Genomic DNA, 19,567 nt, shown 5'->3' on the forward strand with positions numbered 1-19,567 from the left:
TGATGATGATGATGATGATGATGATGATGATGATGAGGATGGTAGTGATGATGATGATGAGGATGATAATGATGAATACTGACAGTATAAGAGAAAATGTACAGAATATAACTGTACATGAGTGATTATCACCATGATACGGTTGAAGTTTAGTTGATTTTAATTTGGACAATTTTAAATAGAGTTTTTTCAAAAACCACTTAATCAATTGTAATGATTTTTTTTTTAAATGATGCTTACATAAATATTATTTTTCTAATCCTCATTGTTTTTGCAATGTTGAGTAAAGAACCTGAAAATCAAAAAGGATTTTGAAATTATAAAGCAAAACATTATAATGCTTCTGACTAATTTAAGTACATTCGAGTTGGTAATTCTGCTGCCAAGTTTCTTGTATGGCAGGCTATTTGCAGTTGTGATTTTAAAAGCTCTCTATTAATAACAAATCAATCTTTGACATTAGATCTATATGTGAATGAATGCTTGAAAAAATGATTTCTTCCTCTAATTAAAAAGTACAAACAACCTTATTTGGGCTAGATCTGGCATCGATCCATTATTCCAAAAAAGTAATGCAGTGGTATTAGAAAAATAGTGTCAATTTTGATCCAAAGGATGCACTAAACTGTCCTGAGCAGCGAGTTATCAAATCTTACTGTGCAACTGTGAAGGAAATATTGAGGAAAATTTTAAAATTTCTTTAATGGGCAAATTAAACGCGCTTGAACAAATTATAAAGTCTGTGGATTGCAATGCATATTTTAAAAACCTAAAGCAATTGGCTAACATGGAGACAGCAAGCATCGAGTAAAACAACAAAGTTAGTTTTTCTTGGTATAAATTTATTATTTTGTTTTACTCAAAAAAAATTCAGCATAAACATTTTTTTTTATCATTCTCATTAATATGAACACAACTTCTCTCTGCACTTTGGGATCCTTTTAATTGAACATGGTTGAAATGAAACTACAAAATACAAAAAACATGAAACACTTACATGATGTTTTAGTAAATTATTGCCCTGTGTGTGATACTCTTTACTGTATGCGCTTTCAATTTGTTGATGTTCTAGAAAGCATTTCTTGCATAGATTAGTTGAATATTCTTTTAAGTCAGAAAAAAAAAAATTTTTATCACATCCTATGCATACAACTGAGTTTTGATAGTAGCTTGAACCAAATGAGTCAGCAGTTTGAAGTTTAGTTCTTGTTAAAGTCTGTGTTTCTGACTCAAGCAACTTTTTATCTGACAAATCTAATGGTGATGAATAGCTCATTGCAGAAATATAACTACTATTGTCAACATTTTTTTTTATTGAACTTTCATTTCCAATATATGTCATTTTAGAAGAACCTTGTGTAAAGTTTGCTGAATATTGTGTGTCTATTAAACTTTTATCAAACACATTTGGTACGTTTTCATCAAAATCATTTTTTGAAAATAAGTTGATAAGTTTTACCGAATTCGCTAAAGGTGATTTAAATTTTAAAAAGGCAACTTTTATTTTTTCTTCAATGTATGATATATCTAAATAACCTAAAAGAACTTTGTCTTGATTCTCCGAAGGTAACAAAAAATGTACTTTGAGAGGCATTAAATTATTGTTGACTAAAGGAACGCAATGCAATGCATTGTCATCATAACAAATATTTGATAGCATTGTATTAAAACTTTCACAACTAAAAGCAGGGGAGAAATTGTAATTATAATAGACAAGAACAATAGGTGATCGAAAACACTCTTTAGAATGTCGTAACAATGGTAAATAAATACCACCAATGACATTATCAAATTGTTTTTCAGATAGGACAATTATTGGTCTTCCTAATATATTTGCCATAACAAATATATGAAAATTGCCCAGTTCACCATATTTTATTGTTTTATCAGGATAAAAGTATTTTCTATTTGATGTTAATTCCTGAAGACGATTCCAATCATGAAGCAAGTTACTTTGTTGCGAATGTTCTATCCAACGTATTCCCATTTGTCCTAATATAAACATCAAATTTAAACAAAATAAAATCTAAACAAAATAAAGTTTAAAATTTAAACAAAGTTTAAAATTTAAACAAAGTTTAAAATTTAAACAAAATAGAGACAGCCCCCTGTAACAGGAGAAAAATTCAACTTCTAAATACAAAACAAGATTTCAACAAAATAGAGTGACTACCTCCTATGTATGTACCAAGAAAGATTACCTAGAACAAGGTTGCAGATAGAATAAATTTTACAGCATACTCTTTTCTTGATTTTTAAGTTTAAATTTTTTAAATTTGTTTTTGAGACTTGTATAGTACCTAATTATACAATACCTATTGTATGATGTTTACCATTTATACTGCATCATGTTCACCAGTCATATTATACCATGTTTACCAGTCATATTATACCATGTTTACTATTCATACTACACCATATTCGCTATGAATATTACACCATGTTTATCATTCATATTACACTATGTTCACCACTCATATTACACCATGTTCACCATTCATATTACATCATGTTTATTATTCATATTACATTATGTTCACCATCAATACTATGGCCGCAATATATTTACATAAGTAATACTAAACTGTAAATTGTGCAACATTTATTCATTATAGCGACAGTATGTTTTTTATAAGCATTAATTTTTCACTTGAGCATTAATATTTCACTATAGCATTAATATTTCACTTAAGCATTCGTACTTGGTGTAAAGCTATAAAACATTTAAAAAACTTAAAATTTTTATTTTTATTTTTTCATTTCCTGATTTTTTATGCCACTTTTATGTAACTTAATTTGAAAAACTAATTAGGTTTATTAAAGTGTTTACAATGTTGAAAGTTTGTCCCCATATTCACCCCATTCCCATCCAGATTGTCTCTATCCCCACCTATAGATATCGCATCCCTGTCAATAAAACATATTTCACAAACCAGTAAACCACATCCAAATAGTAACTCATATATAAAAATCTTGTACTTTAACCATTTTTTATTAATTCATAAACTAAAACTGTCTATGGTTCAACTATATTGTTACGCATACCTATTCTTTGTTCAAACAGGAATGGCATGAGATTGAATGCTATTGCTAATAACGCGAATAATTTTTTTTTGGTTGACAACTTGACCACAACCGTTTCATAATTGGATGATTTAAACATTTCAAAAATGCGCTGAAAAAAGAAACACTAAGCTAAACTTAAACTAGGAAAAAAATGTAAAAAAGAAAACAATTCCATATGAAAAAGAAAATGAATAAGTTTTAAATAAAACTTAAACTCAAAGCAAAAATTGCTTTTTGTTATGTTTTTAATTGCATTTGAAATAAATTGGTTTTGAATCGATTTATTAAAGTTACACGAAACGCTTTTACAAATTACTTCTAATGATTGTTTAATAAATGAACAAATTTTATCTAAATTATTAAAAAGGGAAATTAAATTATTGAAAAGAAAAAAAATATAATATTTTTAAAATCTATTAAAATTTTTTTCAAAAAGTTGCAAAAATAAAACTGTTTTAAAATAAAAGTAGCATTTTTAAAATAGTTATTTTTAATCATTTCATGCTCTGATTAGTAAGCCAAGTTTAAAAAAAAAGTTTTTAAAGTAATAAAGCAATCAAATAATTCCATTGCAATGGGAAGATTTTAATTTAACTTGCTTAAGATTTTAATTAACAATGGGAAGATTTAATTTAACTTACAATTTTTTAGAAAGACAGAAAAATTTTTGTTTTTCAGAAAATATTTTGATTTTTAGAATTACATGAAAATAGTTTCAAACGTTTAAATCTATAATAAAAATAAATGCCAATTGAAAAATTTAAATATAACATAAAATGCATTTTTTTAAAAACGATCATTATAATTAAATTTTTATTTTGTTAATTTTGCATAAATTTGTAAAAAATAAAAACTTTAGAAAAGGTCAACAATAAAAGTTATTTTATAACATAAAATTTTTTTTATTGAATTTAAATCAAAACAGCCATGGTCAAATAGTAACGAAAAGGAATTATAAATGTGGGCAGTTACAAAATGTGATTGCATGCCATTCCTGTCCAAGCCTGAACCATGCAGAAATAACGTAATATTTCAAGTCATGCAGAAATAATTTCATAATGGTGGATTTATTTTGTGTTTTTTAACTATCACCATAATTATTACCATATCATCCATATTATCACCACCACCACCATATCATCCATTTTAACTATCACCATATCACTCATAACCATCACCAATTTCCACTACAACGGTATTACCAAGCCCATTATTACTATTACAGCAGTATTACCGTAATTGATTAAACATTCTTGCACTAATTATTGCTTATGGGATAATTAGTGCAAGAATGTTTATAAAAATACCATTCATTCTTGCACTAATCAACCTTGGGGAACCCCTGCAGGTAAAGGATACGAAGAAGAGTGCTGTCCATTGAGGAAAATTTTTATACTACAATTGGAAAGGAAGGATTCAATAATTTTAAAATGTTACCTGATAAACCGTAAGAAGAAAGCTTACGGAGAAGAACAGGATGCCAAACTTTATCAAAAGATTTAGAAATATCAAGAGCGATAGCCTTAACCTCTCCACATCTATCCAATGCATGATAAAACCTATTGGTTATTACTGTTAGCAAATCAGTTGTAGAACAAGAAGGTCGAAATCCATATTGGTGATCAGAAAGTAAGTTATTAGATTCAAGATGAGAGAATAAGTGTTTGTTAATTAAAGATTCAAAAACCTTGCTTATAATAGGAAGAAGACTAATGAGACGGTAGTTAGACAAGTCAGATTGCTCTCCAGAGTTTTTGAAAATAGGGATGACAGATGCCAGCAGGTCAGAAAACAAGACTCTGATAATCATTTGTTAAATAGTAGTGATGTACTGATTAATCGGCATCAGCTAAATCGGTCACTTTTTGCACAATTGGAATTGGCATCATCCTTTTTTTTATTAATTTATTGATTTTCCAACCGATGGCATTTTACTATTTTTATCCTGCATTATGATAATAATTAAACAATTAATAAACTAAACTTTATGCATTACTTAGAATTTTTTTTGGGTAACTGTTTATATTGACTTTTTTTACAGGCAAACTTATTTATTTTTAAGATGATGTTTATAAACTCTAACAGCTGAATGTACTTATACTTTTATTACCATGTTGTTTTTAGAATAATTTTATTTTGTGATGTTTTATCGTTATACCTAAAAGTAACCTATTTAAGAATTGATATTTATATGTATTCAAGTATAGCCTTCTATATTTCTATATGATTATTGTTTATATATCTAAATTACTAATAAATTAATTACAGAATTTAAGTAAACTCCTCATCTTAATAATATTTTTTTTTTTTAAATTGATAAAAATTCTTCTAAAAAAAGTTTTCTTCTCATAGTAAAAAAAACTAAAAAAATGTATATTTTTTTAATATACATTTTTTAGTTATTTTTTAATGTCTTTTAAAATAATGGTTTGTCTCTACTTTGGGTCCAAGCATGTAATTACTAGTTCTGATTCCATGAAAAAGTTTACACGATTTAAAGTTGTATGCTCTTATATTTTTAAAATTTCAATAATTAGAAAATTAATTGGTATCGGCATTGGTATCGGCTTTATTCTATCCATCGGCATTGGTATCGGCATTGGACACAAATGTGCTATTGGTACATCACTATTAAATAGTTTTGAAAGTATAGAAAACAGCTCTGGAGAAAACTTCTGCAAGACTATAACAGGTATGTTGTCCGGACCACAAGCTGTAGAAGAGTCTAAGCAGGAAATCACTTTAGATACAGAAGCTGGAGTGATACGAATGCCAAGCAATGGATCAATCTGTTTGTCAGCTATATCTGGTAGAACGCAACTAGTGGAATCAAGAGATAATATTGATGAAAAGTTCTCAGCAAACAATTCAGGTTTTTGCGATGAAATATGAGATTTCGTGACATGAGAATAGCGGGCTTTGGCGTTAGACAAAACCTATTTACAATGGTTACTAGCAATAGTAAACAGACGTCTGTTTTCTGGAGAATTGTTTTTCTGATAGATATGGAAACAATGGTTTTGCAGCAGCATAAGTGAGGAAAACCATGGAGAAGAGTGAGGCTTGACTTGGAACTGTCAAGAAGGAAATAAAGATTCCATGCCAGCCTGAATCCAAGAAGTTACATAAGAAGCACATTTGCCAGCAGAAAGTCAAAAGAATTCTACCCAAGGGCCATCACAAAAAAAATCACAGAAAGAGTCCCAGAAGAAGGTAAATGATTCGGATTGTCTGGAAAGCAAGTTGGAAAGTTGATTATTTACGTTAGAGATTGAGAAAGGCAAAAGTTGTAGGCTTTAATTCCTGCAAAGTCACTGACACTAGAGCCAAGCCATTTAGTGTGATGAACATTAAAGTCACCAACAACAATGATGTTGGCTAATAGATAAAGAGAGAGGGCTAGGTCAATTTGATCAGAAACAACATCAAAAATAGTGCAGTCTTAAGATGAAGGAGAGTTATATAGAACAAAGAGAAAAGCAATAGAGTGAAGAGGTGCTAAACAAAAGCACATAAAAGAATAGTCAGTGGATTCAAATCTAATTTCTCAACAAATGGGTGAATTCTTACGAATGTAAATGCCCAGGCCAAGCATGTTACTATTGGAGTCTTTATGAATTAAAGAAAGATAACCATCAATACTAAGATCACAAGATGAGATAGCTTAACTCAAATTAGTCTCACAAAAAGCAAGTAGGTCAATTGAGGTAAGACTCAGCAAAAGAAAAGTTACTTCGAAGGCCACGAATATTAGCGAATGATAGGTTTAGAGAACTTGGTGATGACGATGCTTTATAGTTTTTGGTATTTTTGTCATTTTTAAATTTGTTAAAGAACTCAACTCAAAAATAAATAAATTTTTTTTTTAATTTACATGATGTCTTTTATATCTTTCTATTGATAGAACTTAATAAAAATAATAATGATAAAAAGATAAATTATTAAATATTATATATTTTTTAAAAACAAATTATGTTTTTTTATTAAATAGCATTACTATTATTTTAAAATAGCATTACATTTATTTTGAAAAAAAATGTTAGCATAAAATTTTTTTCAAAATAAATGAAATCATTTTTTTTTAAATTATACAAATTATAATTCATTATTTTAGCTTTTTTCTTGCATCAATTATATCATTATGATCAATTGTTCTGGCAGTTGCATTTTCTTTTGACAAGCCTTTCCTGTGACATTGTAGAAAGCAGATAATTTTCGATTAATTTTAGTTTTGAAAATGATTGTTAACAATAAGCAACAGTAATGGGTATTAAAATTATTTGATTTATACATACATTTGGATATAATTCTTCCCAATTCCTTTTTTTCATATTTCTTTGCCAATCTCTTGAGATTACATTCTCTCTATTTTAGTAAACTAGGTTCTTGTGATTTATCAAGACAATGTATGTTTCTACTTTTTAATATTTGAGTACCACAAGAAGACTGTTCAGTAAACTGTGCAATAACATCTATTTCTACCGATGCTTCTAGTGCTTCTTTTATAATCTGTTCAAAATCAAGGCAACATACAAAGGCTATGCTATTATCAAGCGATAATAGCATAGCCTTTGTATGTTGTAATGCAATATTAATTGCCATATCTTTTCGCTGAAGAGTTGGCTATAAATGTGAAGCTTTGATAACAAGTGATACCAATTTGTTATGAACACAAAAAAATTCATAAGAGTTATTTGTTTTATTAAAAATGCAATATGAGTTTTACAATCTGGGTAGTTTATCTAGCGCAAGACTAATTTCTTTTCTATGCTTGGCGCCTTCAGATGAATTTTTAAATATTTTACTTGAAAAGTCTATCTATAAAACTATAAAACAGCAGAATTATTAGGTATATATACCTAATAATTCTGCTATTTTATAGTTTCAAATTGTTAGTTTTCAATATAAATTGTTATAAAATTAAACATTTTTTTTTTTGATTCTACTTGACTAATTTCAAAAACAAAACTTTTTATTCTAAAAATTAGTCAAATGAAGTCAAAGGGAAATTTTGAGCGGAATTCCATTTGATTTTTTTTTAATTTTAACTCACCTCCCCAAGGCCATGAAAGCCACTTGAGTTGAGGAGGCTACTTTAGTTGTGGTTACAATCCTCTCTCAACTCTATAACTCTGAAACTCAAACCTTGACATACAAGGCGCTTCATGGAGAAATAAGTTAAGCGCGGTACTACTAGGGACATGGTTGGGATTGAGCTAATTGATTGCGCATGCAAATTAAATATTCATTTGAGTTGTTCTTGATTGTACTTAATGCTTTGTTTTAATTTTGCGTTTTGTTGTTGTTGTATATTGATGAAAAATTTGAAAAGTATTCTTAAACTCCTGATAAAATAAGTTTTAAACCGAAAAGTAATTTAGTACTAATAGATTCTTGAGATTTTGCTTTTAATGCTAGTTTTTTTGTAAATAAGTATCTTATTAGGAGAATGTATTTTTAATGTTTAGGGCCCCTTAAATATAGTTTTAATATAAATATAGTACGGCTATATATAATTTAATATAAGTATAATATGGCTCTGATTAACATTGAAAAATAGCCAAAATCCTAAATCAAAAAATTATTAACTTCTTTCATTTGCATTTTTCAACTGGTTGATATTACAAATATAAAAATTTTGCAGTTACAAAATAGCAGGCAAAGAAAACTAAAGAAATTTTTAAGGGAAAAAGAAGTTATCTCCATTATATAAAGGTAAAGTTTTATCTAAAAATGTAAAAGATTCAGTTAAAATGTTTTATGACATTAACAATTTTAATCAAGCTATGCCTGAACATCAATTAAAAAAAAAAAGAACTTTAATTGTATAATTTAAAAAAGCAATATGTATAATACAAAGATAAATATACAGAAATTCAAACAAGCTGTTAAACATTTGCTTCATTTAGACACTAAAGTAATACATTTTGCCAGGTGTAAGTAGTACACATTCTGTTTGTGTTTGTCCTTATTGCCAAAATGCCGAATTGCTAGTGGATGCATTAGCATTGGTAAAATGTATGAAAACTTACTTTTAAAAACTGTTTGCTTAGTGGAAAACAAAATGTGATAATTGTCCTGGTAAAGAACAGTATAACTGCTAGGTAGCAACAGGGATTGAGATTTGACCGGGGCTGGGTTTGATAGAATATAGCTGGGGACAGGTTAATGACTGGGGCTGCATAAACATTTACACATTATTAAGTATATTTTTTATACAAAATTCATGTTATATCTTGTATATCTATGCATATATATATCATTATGATCAACATGATCATCATAATCATAATTGCCATCATCATGATCATGATCATGATCATCATCATCAGGCTTCAGCTTTCCTTATTTATGATGTTTCTCAAATATAAATAATTTAGAGCATTTTCTTTTCTTAACTAAAGCCTATTTATACAATATGTAACACTTTCTTAAAAGTTTTCTTACTTCTGCCTTTACCATTTAATCCTGGAGCTGCTACCTCTATACATGCTGATACCTAAATCACTTTAATCTTCTCTAACAAGCATTGTTTGAGACAACATTTTTTCTAATCTATCCTTTTAACTTTTATCCAACTTCATGTTTTCCTTTTATATACAACGTAAAACTAAAGTCTTAAGTTAACCATTTCCTAGCATTTAACCCTATCCTCTACTTTAAAATAACTCATAACTTAATAGTGGTTGCTTGCAACCTTTTTGAAAGTAAATAAGAGTTTAAAAATATATAAATATATTTCACAAATAGTAAATGTAAATATAAAATTATAATATATAGAGTACCCTGCTAAATCTTATAATTTTGCCAGAGCTGAATTTGCAAAATTTCTCATTTTTAGCCAGGGCCCTGGTCACTTAATAATAACCGCTAACCACATATTTACATAATACATTAGGAGAATATGAAGATAATTTTGAGTTAAAGTACAAGCAATGGAAAACTAGAAATCACGCAACACTATTGTATTTTACAGCAGATACTCTTGCTTTGAAAGACTAAAGGCTACTCTTTTATTTCCCATTAGGTACCAACTAAAACAAAATTAGGATCAATCAAGCATTATCATTATTGGTAGCTTTGTAGAAAATTATGCATTCGTATTCCAAAATGAAATACAGAGCTACAGGCCTTTGCGTAAGACGCATGTGGTCGCACACCTTATATTACCTCGCATATAATTCTTTGTTTTGACAATTCGACCACAGCTCTTTGCAAGTTTTTATAATTAGCGCATTTAAAAATTCCGCTAAAAAAACAAAGCAAACTTAAATTAAAGTAAACAATCCATAAACTGAAAAGAGAAGAAACTCTTAAAAAATATATATAATACAAAAATTAACCTATAAAAATCAAAATTTGATAAAGAATGATAAAATAAATAGAGGAAAAACCAGAAAAAAAATCAAAACATTTATTATTTAATGTAAACTTAATTGCAAGTGAAAGTAAAAAAAAAAATTTCTTTCAATCTGTATCTTTTCCTCGCATAAAATAAATAGACTAATACAAGAGCAGATCCATAAAGAGGGGAAATAAATAAGATCCATAGATGGGAAGGCACACACACACTGCCTCCTCAGATTTTTTATTTAGAAACCGATGTGTTTAACACAGCGCAATGTTTAAAACCTTGAGTAAATAAGGCTGTTTAAAAGTGCCACGAAGGTTAATAAAATTTTGTGGTGCAAATCTTAAACTTTATAAAAAAGTTATTAGGATAGTTAAAAAATCGTTTGCAGATGCAATTATTTTAAGATTATTGTAATTATTTTAATTCCTTATATATGTGAGTTCTTTTTTCAGCAACGATATTTGATGCAAGCCAATGAACGAAAAAATTGTCTGAAGTTTTTAAAAATATATTTGTAAAAAATATGTTATGTATTTGTAATGAAACAAATTAATGAAATAAAAATAATAAATTAATAACAAATTAATGAAATAAAATAATGAAATAAATTTTTTAAAGTAATAAAAAGTCATAAATACAAATAAAGAAATCTAAATTATTTAGCTACATTCACTACTATTAGTAGAACAATTATCATCGTCACTAAATTCTTCTACTTGTTCATCTAATGCCGAAAATTTGTGACTAGTTGCATTTTACCGTGTTCTTTATCATCATTTGAGCTATCATCATTTTCACTAGCATCTACTTCGTTTTTATCTGAACCGGATAGTTCATATTCAGACGTACTGATATCAAACTGAACAGTTATAGGAGTATTATTTATATTTTTTGTATGATTTGCAGCAATGTTAAGTTCTGATTTAATTGGAAATTTTAGTCTTCTATTTTTAAATAAATATTTACAGCATTTTGTAATATTTCATTGCGTTCTTTATCTGTCCACACATGACTGTTTCCAGCAATCAGCATGCAGTCTTCCAATCGTCTATGGTTCGTGCTTAGTCGTTTATCTGAATGCATAGTAGTTAGTGGGCTGAAGCATCTTTCTACAACGCTATTAGATGAAGACAAGCAAAAGCACAAACTGACTAATAACAAAATATTTTTAAAATATTGTTTCTCCGCGCAACAACATCTTTCTCCATGCAACAACTTGTTTCTCCGCGCAGCGGCCTTGTTCATCGAGGTTCATGTTTCAGTGTTATAGAGTTGAGAGAGGGTTATATCCACAAGTCTACAAGTAGCCTCCTCATCTGTAGTGGTCTTCTCGGCCTTGGGGAGGTGAATTACAAAAAAAAAAAAAAAAATCAAGTTTTTTAAATTTAAATAACTTTTCCCAAATTTTGTAACATGATAACTTTGAATAAAATGTTTTTATTATTATTTGTAGAGCACTTCGCTCTTGGAAAACAGTACCTTCTTGGAATGCGGTAGTGGTGTAGTGGTAGAGCGTTCGCTTCATGAGCAAGAGGTTCCGAGTTCGATTCCCGCCACGTCCCTGGTAGTACCGCGCTCAACTTGTTTCTCCGCGCAGCGGCTTTGTTCGTCAAGGTTCGTGTTTCGGAGTTAAAGAGTTGAGAGAGGGTTATAACCACAAGTAACCTCTTCATCTGTAGTGGCCTTCTTGGCCTTGGGGAGGTGAATTATAAAAAAAAAAAAAAAAAAAAAAAAAAAAAAAAAAAAAAAAAAAAAGTTAGCTGCTGTAATCAGTTCTCGAAAATGTTGCATAACGTATGTTATACAAGTATTACCATGATCTTGGTTGTTCATCCAATTTTGCGGATCAAGCCATGCCATGGAGGTCAAAACTTTATTATCCTTAAATAATGCGAATCAAGTTAGAATTAAAGATATCAAAATGTTAATGCACCCTTTACGAAGCTCTAATGCTTTTTCAACATTATCATGTATTGGGTGAATCATGCCATCGAGCAGATTTAATGGAAACAATACTATCTTTTTCTTTTATTACAAATTTTCTCATTGAACTACAAAATGCTTTATTACCTCCCTCTGATATTAGTGTCGCCAAATGAGTTATTGTTTGGACAATGTCGGGGTATACTTCATGCGCCAACAAAACATTTTTTTCAAAAAAAAGAGACAACGGGTTCACAAAGTCTATGAATTTGTAATAAAGAGTGAATTTAGCCTTAAAGCTAAATGGATTTTTATTTTTGATCAATTTTGATCCAACAAAATACAAAAAAATTTACAAAACAATCATATCATTGGGAGTAAAATGTTCTACTGAAGATCCCATTCCAGCATACCTACTACGGAATAAATTAGAAACATTTATACATATATGGGTTGAAATAATAGAACTATCGCTGGAATCAAGCAGCATGGATTGTCAAAAAAGTGCTACATTACTTCCAATAATAAACAAGTTAGACTTTGCCACAGATACAAAAGACTTCAAAAATTATAGACCAATTTCTAATTTAGTATTTATCAGCAAGCTGATAGAAAGAGTAGTTTCCAAACATCTTGATTCCCACATGAAAACAAACAATCTTCATATAAAATAATAAATATGGATACAAAAAACATCACTTAACTGAAACACTTTTACTTAAGCTTACCAATGATATATTTGAACTCTTTGATAAACATACACCTTCAGTACTAATGTTACTTGATTTAAGTGCTGCCTTTGATGCCATTGATCAGCAAAAACTACTTGGACTATTAACTAGTGAAATAGGTACAATTATCTCAGTTCACAAGTGGTTCAAATCATTTTTAGTAACCGTACCCAAAAAGTTAAAATTGGTAACTCATATTCCACGAACCAAAGTGTAAAATATGGAGCACCATAAGGTACAGTCCTAGGTCGAAAACTCTTTAATATCTATATGAGACCACTATACAAATATCTGAACATATTCAATGTTAAAAACTTTTGGATACTCAGATGATCATCAAACTCTAAAAGCATTCCTTCCTTCATCTCAATATAATGCACTAGTCCTGGATATATCAAAATATCTTGAATACATATCTAAATGGATGAATGAATCATTCTTATGTATTACCCAAACAAAAACAAAAATATTAATTATGGCTCCACCTAGCATTCAAAAAGATATCATTATTAAGGGTACTTTTGTTAACAAATAATGCATTAGATTTGTGGACTCAGCAAAAAGTTTAGGTGTGATACTTGACAATGAATAATCTTTAAAAACACAAATAAATAAGATTGTTAAAAACTGCTACAATTTATTGAGCAGAATATCCAAAATAAAACAATTCCTATTGCATAAAGATTTGTGCACCATGTATGTTTACTAATATTTGCACAGCTAGATTATTGTAACTCCCTCTACTTCGAAATTGAAAAGACACTATTAAAAAAACTGCAATCTGTTCAAAATTGAGCAGCAAGACTAGTATTTATAACTAGAATATAAAATCATGTAAGTGATCAGAAATTTAACAATTTGCATTGACTGAAAATTAGAGAAAGAATCTATTTCAAGGTCCCTTTAATAATGGACAAAAATATTATTCTGGAAGCACCAATGTCATTATGCAATTTAATACACTACTCAATGTCAGAAAGAACACTAAAATAAAAGAAAACAAAATGCAGTAATCGTTTTGGTAATTTTGGTAAAGCATTATACCACTACGGTCCTAAACTTTGGAATATACTTCCAAACATCATCTGTGACAATTATTTATAAGAAAAAACTAAAATCTTCTTTAATGGTGAATGGTGAACTATTCCACCAGAAAACTCTGTTGTGAATGTTAAATAAAAAACTCTTGAATATTAATATTAAAAATTTTACTAGTATAATAATTTGTTGCACAGCTAAACAAGTGTTTTTCCAACTTTATCCATTTTTCTGGCAAAACACAGTAGCTGTGGGTAAACCTCCCAAGGAAATTCAACATGCAATGGGATCAGTACAAGAAAGTTTGAAACAAACATCAAATACTTACATCAGAAGCCATGTTTAAATTTTGTATTGATAAAATTAAAGGTATTAACTTTATTCTAAATAAAAGGATCAGTCTTAAATTAAAATATGAAAAACAACAAGAAAGAAACAATGGTGTAGCAACTCTACCTGTTACTTGTAGCTTTTATCAGCTCGATCTTGGGGGTAACACAGCTGGTACAAAGAGTTGTAGTACATAAACTACTTACACATTTATCTTGATATCTACATATTTAAAAAGCAAAACTTTTCAACTTAATGCTGTCACTATTGGGAGTATGTAGCAGTAGTTTATAATGATGGTGGTGGATCGACATTATAAATAAAATCAACCTAGAAGAAAGTGATGCTGAAGTTAAGTTTTTCTGTCCTAAACAGTACAATTTGGGCAGAAGAGCTTAACTTCATTAAAAAAACCTGCATATTTTAAACAGTCTTAAAGACGACTACTGCTTTTTTGCCAACATATTGAAATATTATTTATTCCACAAGTCAACATATTGAAATATTATTTGTTCCACAAGCCAACATATTGAAATATCATTTGTTTCACAAGTCAACAAATTCATGTTCAAAATATTTATTTACCTGTTCCACAAACTCACTTACTCATAAAAACTATGTTTTTAAAAAATGGGGAAAAAAAACAAAATTGTAAACTATTACAAATACAGCCAAAATAACCTCTCCAATACTTTAAAAAAATCTCCAATACCTTAAAAAAATCTTGTAACAACAAATCAATCAACATTCTTCATATTTTTTAGTAACTTATGGTAATAAAATTTTTATTGTATTTAGAAATATACTTAGTTTCATGAAATAGTGGTATTTTTGAAAATATGGTTCAATGTTTCTGTTGTTATTCCAATTGTGACATAAGTAACTTAAAATATTATAAGAAAAAATTTATTATACATATTTTTTTGAGATAATAGACCCAAAATCAGATTATATAAAACAATTGTTGATAAAAATTGTTAAACATACTTGGATCATTTTGAGAAACCAGGTCAGTATTAAAATTACCAATCTCAGGAATTGCTAAACATTTTCAGCAGAAAATTTGCACCCAATATTTTTTTCATAAATAAGAATCAAGATTTGAAATATGAAACAAAAAGACATAATTTAATAAACATATTTTAACGCAATTACCATAATTTAATAAACTGGGTGGTTTTACAATTAAACATTTTAACTCGTCAACCAGTTGTGTTTTTCATATTCAACAATTTTTCAAATAAGGAATATAAAATTAAATGAATTAAAAACCTTTAACAAAATATTAACTTAAGGTACTTTTTGTGCTGTAATTATCTCCTCAGTAAGATATAGTAAAAATATCACTCGAAAACCCTAAGAGCCACTATGGTCTAAAAGGATACCCCCTCTAGCATCACTATTATTCTATAACATAAGTTTTGACTAAACTTAGCTGCTGTGAGAATTAAGTTGAGCACAATATTTCCAAAAACAGTGATTTTCAATTCTGTAATATCTCTTAATATCTGCAGGTTTATGGTAGGTTTAAACTCTGTGCCTGTCACTTACAAAGCAAGCACACTACCACTACGTAGGTAGTGTGCTTGCTTTGTAAGTGACAGGCACAGAGTGCCTTTGCTTTGTAGAAGTAGAGGATGAAATCTGAAGTAAGGAAATGGCGAGCACAATAAAGATAGACAATTTTAGCAGATGCTAACTTTGCAATGGATTGGAAAACAGGTTTGTATAAGGGGTCGGTAGTGAATGATAATCTGATAAGACACAAAGCAGACAACTCAGTAAGGTTTTTGCCATTCATCAACATAGAAATCACCAATATTGTGATAATTGTTAGCAGTAAATAATTGACTTTTTTTTTTTAATTCACAAGCAGCTGTGAGTCCCAAGCTGTTACATAATATAAAAAAAAAAAAAATTGAGTGCATGTTTCTCTAACTTTACACAGCTTATATTCATCCTCTGCTTAAATACTGAATACCCATTTGGATCTCATTCCTAAAGAAGCAAAAATCTTGAAAAGGTTCAGAGCTGTGCTACTAGATTAGAGTCTACTTTATCTGAACATAAATTAAAAAATGACTTAACATTTTAAATATTCTAAGAAATTTAATATGGCAAAAACTTTTTCTTAGCTCATTAACAATTGATGATCCTGTTTGTCAGTCTGGGTAGTGTTAAACAGTTATATAAAAGATGATAGAAATGGTCAGCCCTACTCATTTTAATACATGTTTATATTTGGGAGGTAGGGGGGAGGGTTAAGTTAAAAAAATTGGCAATTTTTAAAATTTTTATCTTAGTGTAAATAAAAATAATGTCAACAAGCAATAGTTTTGGAAAAATATCTCATCGTGAAGTTTTTCTTATTAGAAAAAGAATTGGAACAATACCTAATACACAATTGCCAACTAAAAAACTGTATTGCAATATTACCATTACAGAGATCTTATGCTAAGTGCTGATTTTCCAAACATTTCCTCAGTTAGTATAGCTTCATGCCCTCTTGGTGATTTCTTTACTGCACAGTGTGCTGAAATATTGTCTCAAAAAATGTTTACTATGCATTGTTTATGAGGTGAAGAAAATATGGCAAAAAGCAGGAATTCCTTTTATTAATACTGACAAGCATATCAGGTTTTGATAAAATTAGAATAATTTTAATTTTTAGTTCAATCCAATTTCAAATTTATGTTATATAAGTAACAATTATAAAGTCATACAATTTTATATATTTATAATAAATTACATTAATTTTAATGCATTCTTCTACATTTGTTTTAGAGACAAGATTGTTGAAAAAAAGAGAAAAGATTTAAACAAACACAGGAACCGTTTAAGTACAAATTTAGTTTTAAAAAGAGAACAGTTTTCAAGAATGCTAGAGGAGGTATTTGATGTAAGTCAAAAGAATTGTGAAGGTATTATTATGAAAGATAAAACTAAAGATATAAAAACTAGAAGAGAAGATGCAGATTTTCTTAACAACCAGAAAGGAGCGCGTGCTCAGAAAATGTTAGGTAAAGATAAAGTTTCACAAAAATTTGTAAAAAACAAAACAAAAAGAGAAATCAAAATAAAAAATCAAAGAACAAGAGTCCGTAAGAAAAGAGTAGCTGTACTAATCAGTTTACCAGATCTCTCCAAATCCTAACTTTTGGGTATTTTAATTGTGAAAGATGGCACTGCTGAGTCTCTTGGGAAAGCAATCAAAAAAACTTTACAAGACTGGGAGCTATTTGACTATGTTGATTGTCTGTCCTTTGACACCACTGTTACAAATACTGGTTGGCTAAAAGGAGTCTGTACTCTAATTGAGCAGTGGAGAGGAAAAGCTTTAATTTGGATGGGTTGTTGTCATAACGTTTATGAATTACATATAAAGGTAAATATTGAAAAAATCATACAATATTTTTATATTTACTTATATATTTAATTATGAATATTTCTTGATGAATTAAATGCTTTATTAATAAAATTTATTTAAATGATTTGAAATAAATATATTACAACACATTTCAAATGTTCTTACTGGTGGTAAAACAAAGACTGAGTTATTTGATAGGCTGAAGGGTAATTGGAAATCGATTCTTGAAAAGAATATAAATTATGATAACCTAAAGAGATTTGACCCCAAAAAAATTTTATCTTTTTTGGAAAAGCAGGTTGGTTTAATTGTCCTATTTAGATTAATGTGTTTAATTATAAGTTTTAATAAAAAAAAGTTTTTTGAAATTTAGGCTTCTAAATCATTAACATTCCTTCAAAATTGCCTAGATAGTGATATATTTCCAAGAAATGACTGCCAGTATTTTATACAATTAGCAGTTCTTTGGTTAGGTGGCAAAGTAACAAAATTGCAATTTAGATTTCCAATGGCTTCGCATCATGCCAGGTTTATGGCACAGGGAGTTTATTATTTAACATATGACCTTCTTCAGCCACAATTCAGTAACTTATGTCCTAACATAACATCATTGCAAGAGGGAAAGCTGATTTATGAAATTGCTTTATTTACAGCACTATTTTATGTTCCATGGTTTATTAAAGCTCCTATCCCTGCCATAGCACCTTCTTTAAATCTAAAAGCTATTAATGAAATGATACAACATTCTGAATTCAGTTTTAAACCAGCAGAAACCGTGCTGAAATCACTTAAAAACCACAATTGGTATTTAAATGAAAGATTTGTGGTTATGTGACTTGCTGATAAATGTTTACCTGTAGATCAGCTACAAAAATTAGCTCTTAAATTAGCTCAAAAAGCCCACCAATTATAAGATGGGGAAACTGAACTCTGAAATTACTGACAATGAAAAAAAATAACAACAGGTTTTTATTTGATTTATTAAAAATGACATTACATGAGACAGAATGGCTTAAAATCAGTTAATTAAACTGGGAAAAATTTTCGGGTTATATTAGATTTAAAAATTATGTCACTGGTCTTCTTGTTGTAAATGTTAGTGCAGAACATGCTATTAAACTTGGTCAAGACTTCATTGAAACTTTCAGAAACGAAGAAGATAGCCAAGCAATTTTTTAGTTGTTGCAGATCATCGGCTAAAATTTCAGACAACAGAAAAAAATCTTGATTGAAAACTATAAAATAATCTTTTTTTGAAAAATATATGCAAATGTCAAAATATTTTTTATTTAAAATATGTAGGAAAATATAAATATTCTCCCCCCCCCCACCTCCCAAATATAAACATGTATTTAAATGGGTAGGGCTGACCATTTCCATCATCTTTTGCAATAAAACAAAACATAATCTAAAAATAGATAGATGAGGCTACAAAAATAACCCTTAAGATATCTTTATATCTTAAGGGTTGTTTTTGTAGCCTCATATATATATATATATATATATATATATATATATATATATATATATATATATATATATATATATATATATATATATATATATATATATATATATATATATATATATATATATATATATATATATATATATATATATATATATATATATATATATATATATATATCTATATATATATATATATATATATATATATATATATATATATATATATATATATATATATATATATATATATATATATATATATATATATATATATATATATATATATAT

The 19,567-nt window shown here is 28.4% G+C and overlaps 1 protein-coding gene across 1 annotated transcript in view; it reads right to left on the reverse strand.

Annotated features, from left to right (window-relative positions):
• Positions 1-19,567, reverse strand: part of LOC105848063 (tumor necrosis factor alpha-induced protein 3) — a 55,609-nt gene that overhangs the window by 24,022 nt on the left and 12,020 nt on the right. The window contains exon 3 of the mRNA XM_065793965.1: positions 998-1,992. Coding sequence (XP_065650037.1) covers positions 998-1,992 — 995 coding nt within the window. The remainder of the gene's footprint in view (positions 1-997; positions 1,993-19,567) is intronic.

This window comes from Hydra vulgaris, chromosome 03 (genome assembly GCF_038396675.1).
Source record: "Hydra vulgaris chromosome 03, alternate assembly HydraT2T_AEP".
NCBI lineage: Eukaryota > Metazoa > Cnidaria > Hydrozoa > Anthoathecata > Hydridae > Hydra > Hydra vulgaris.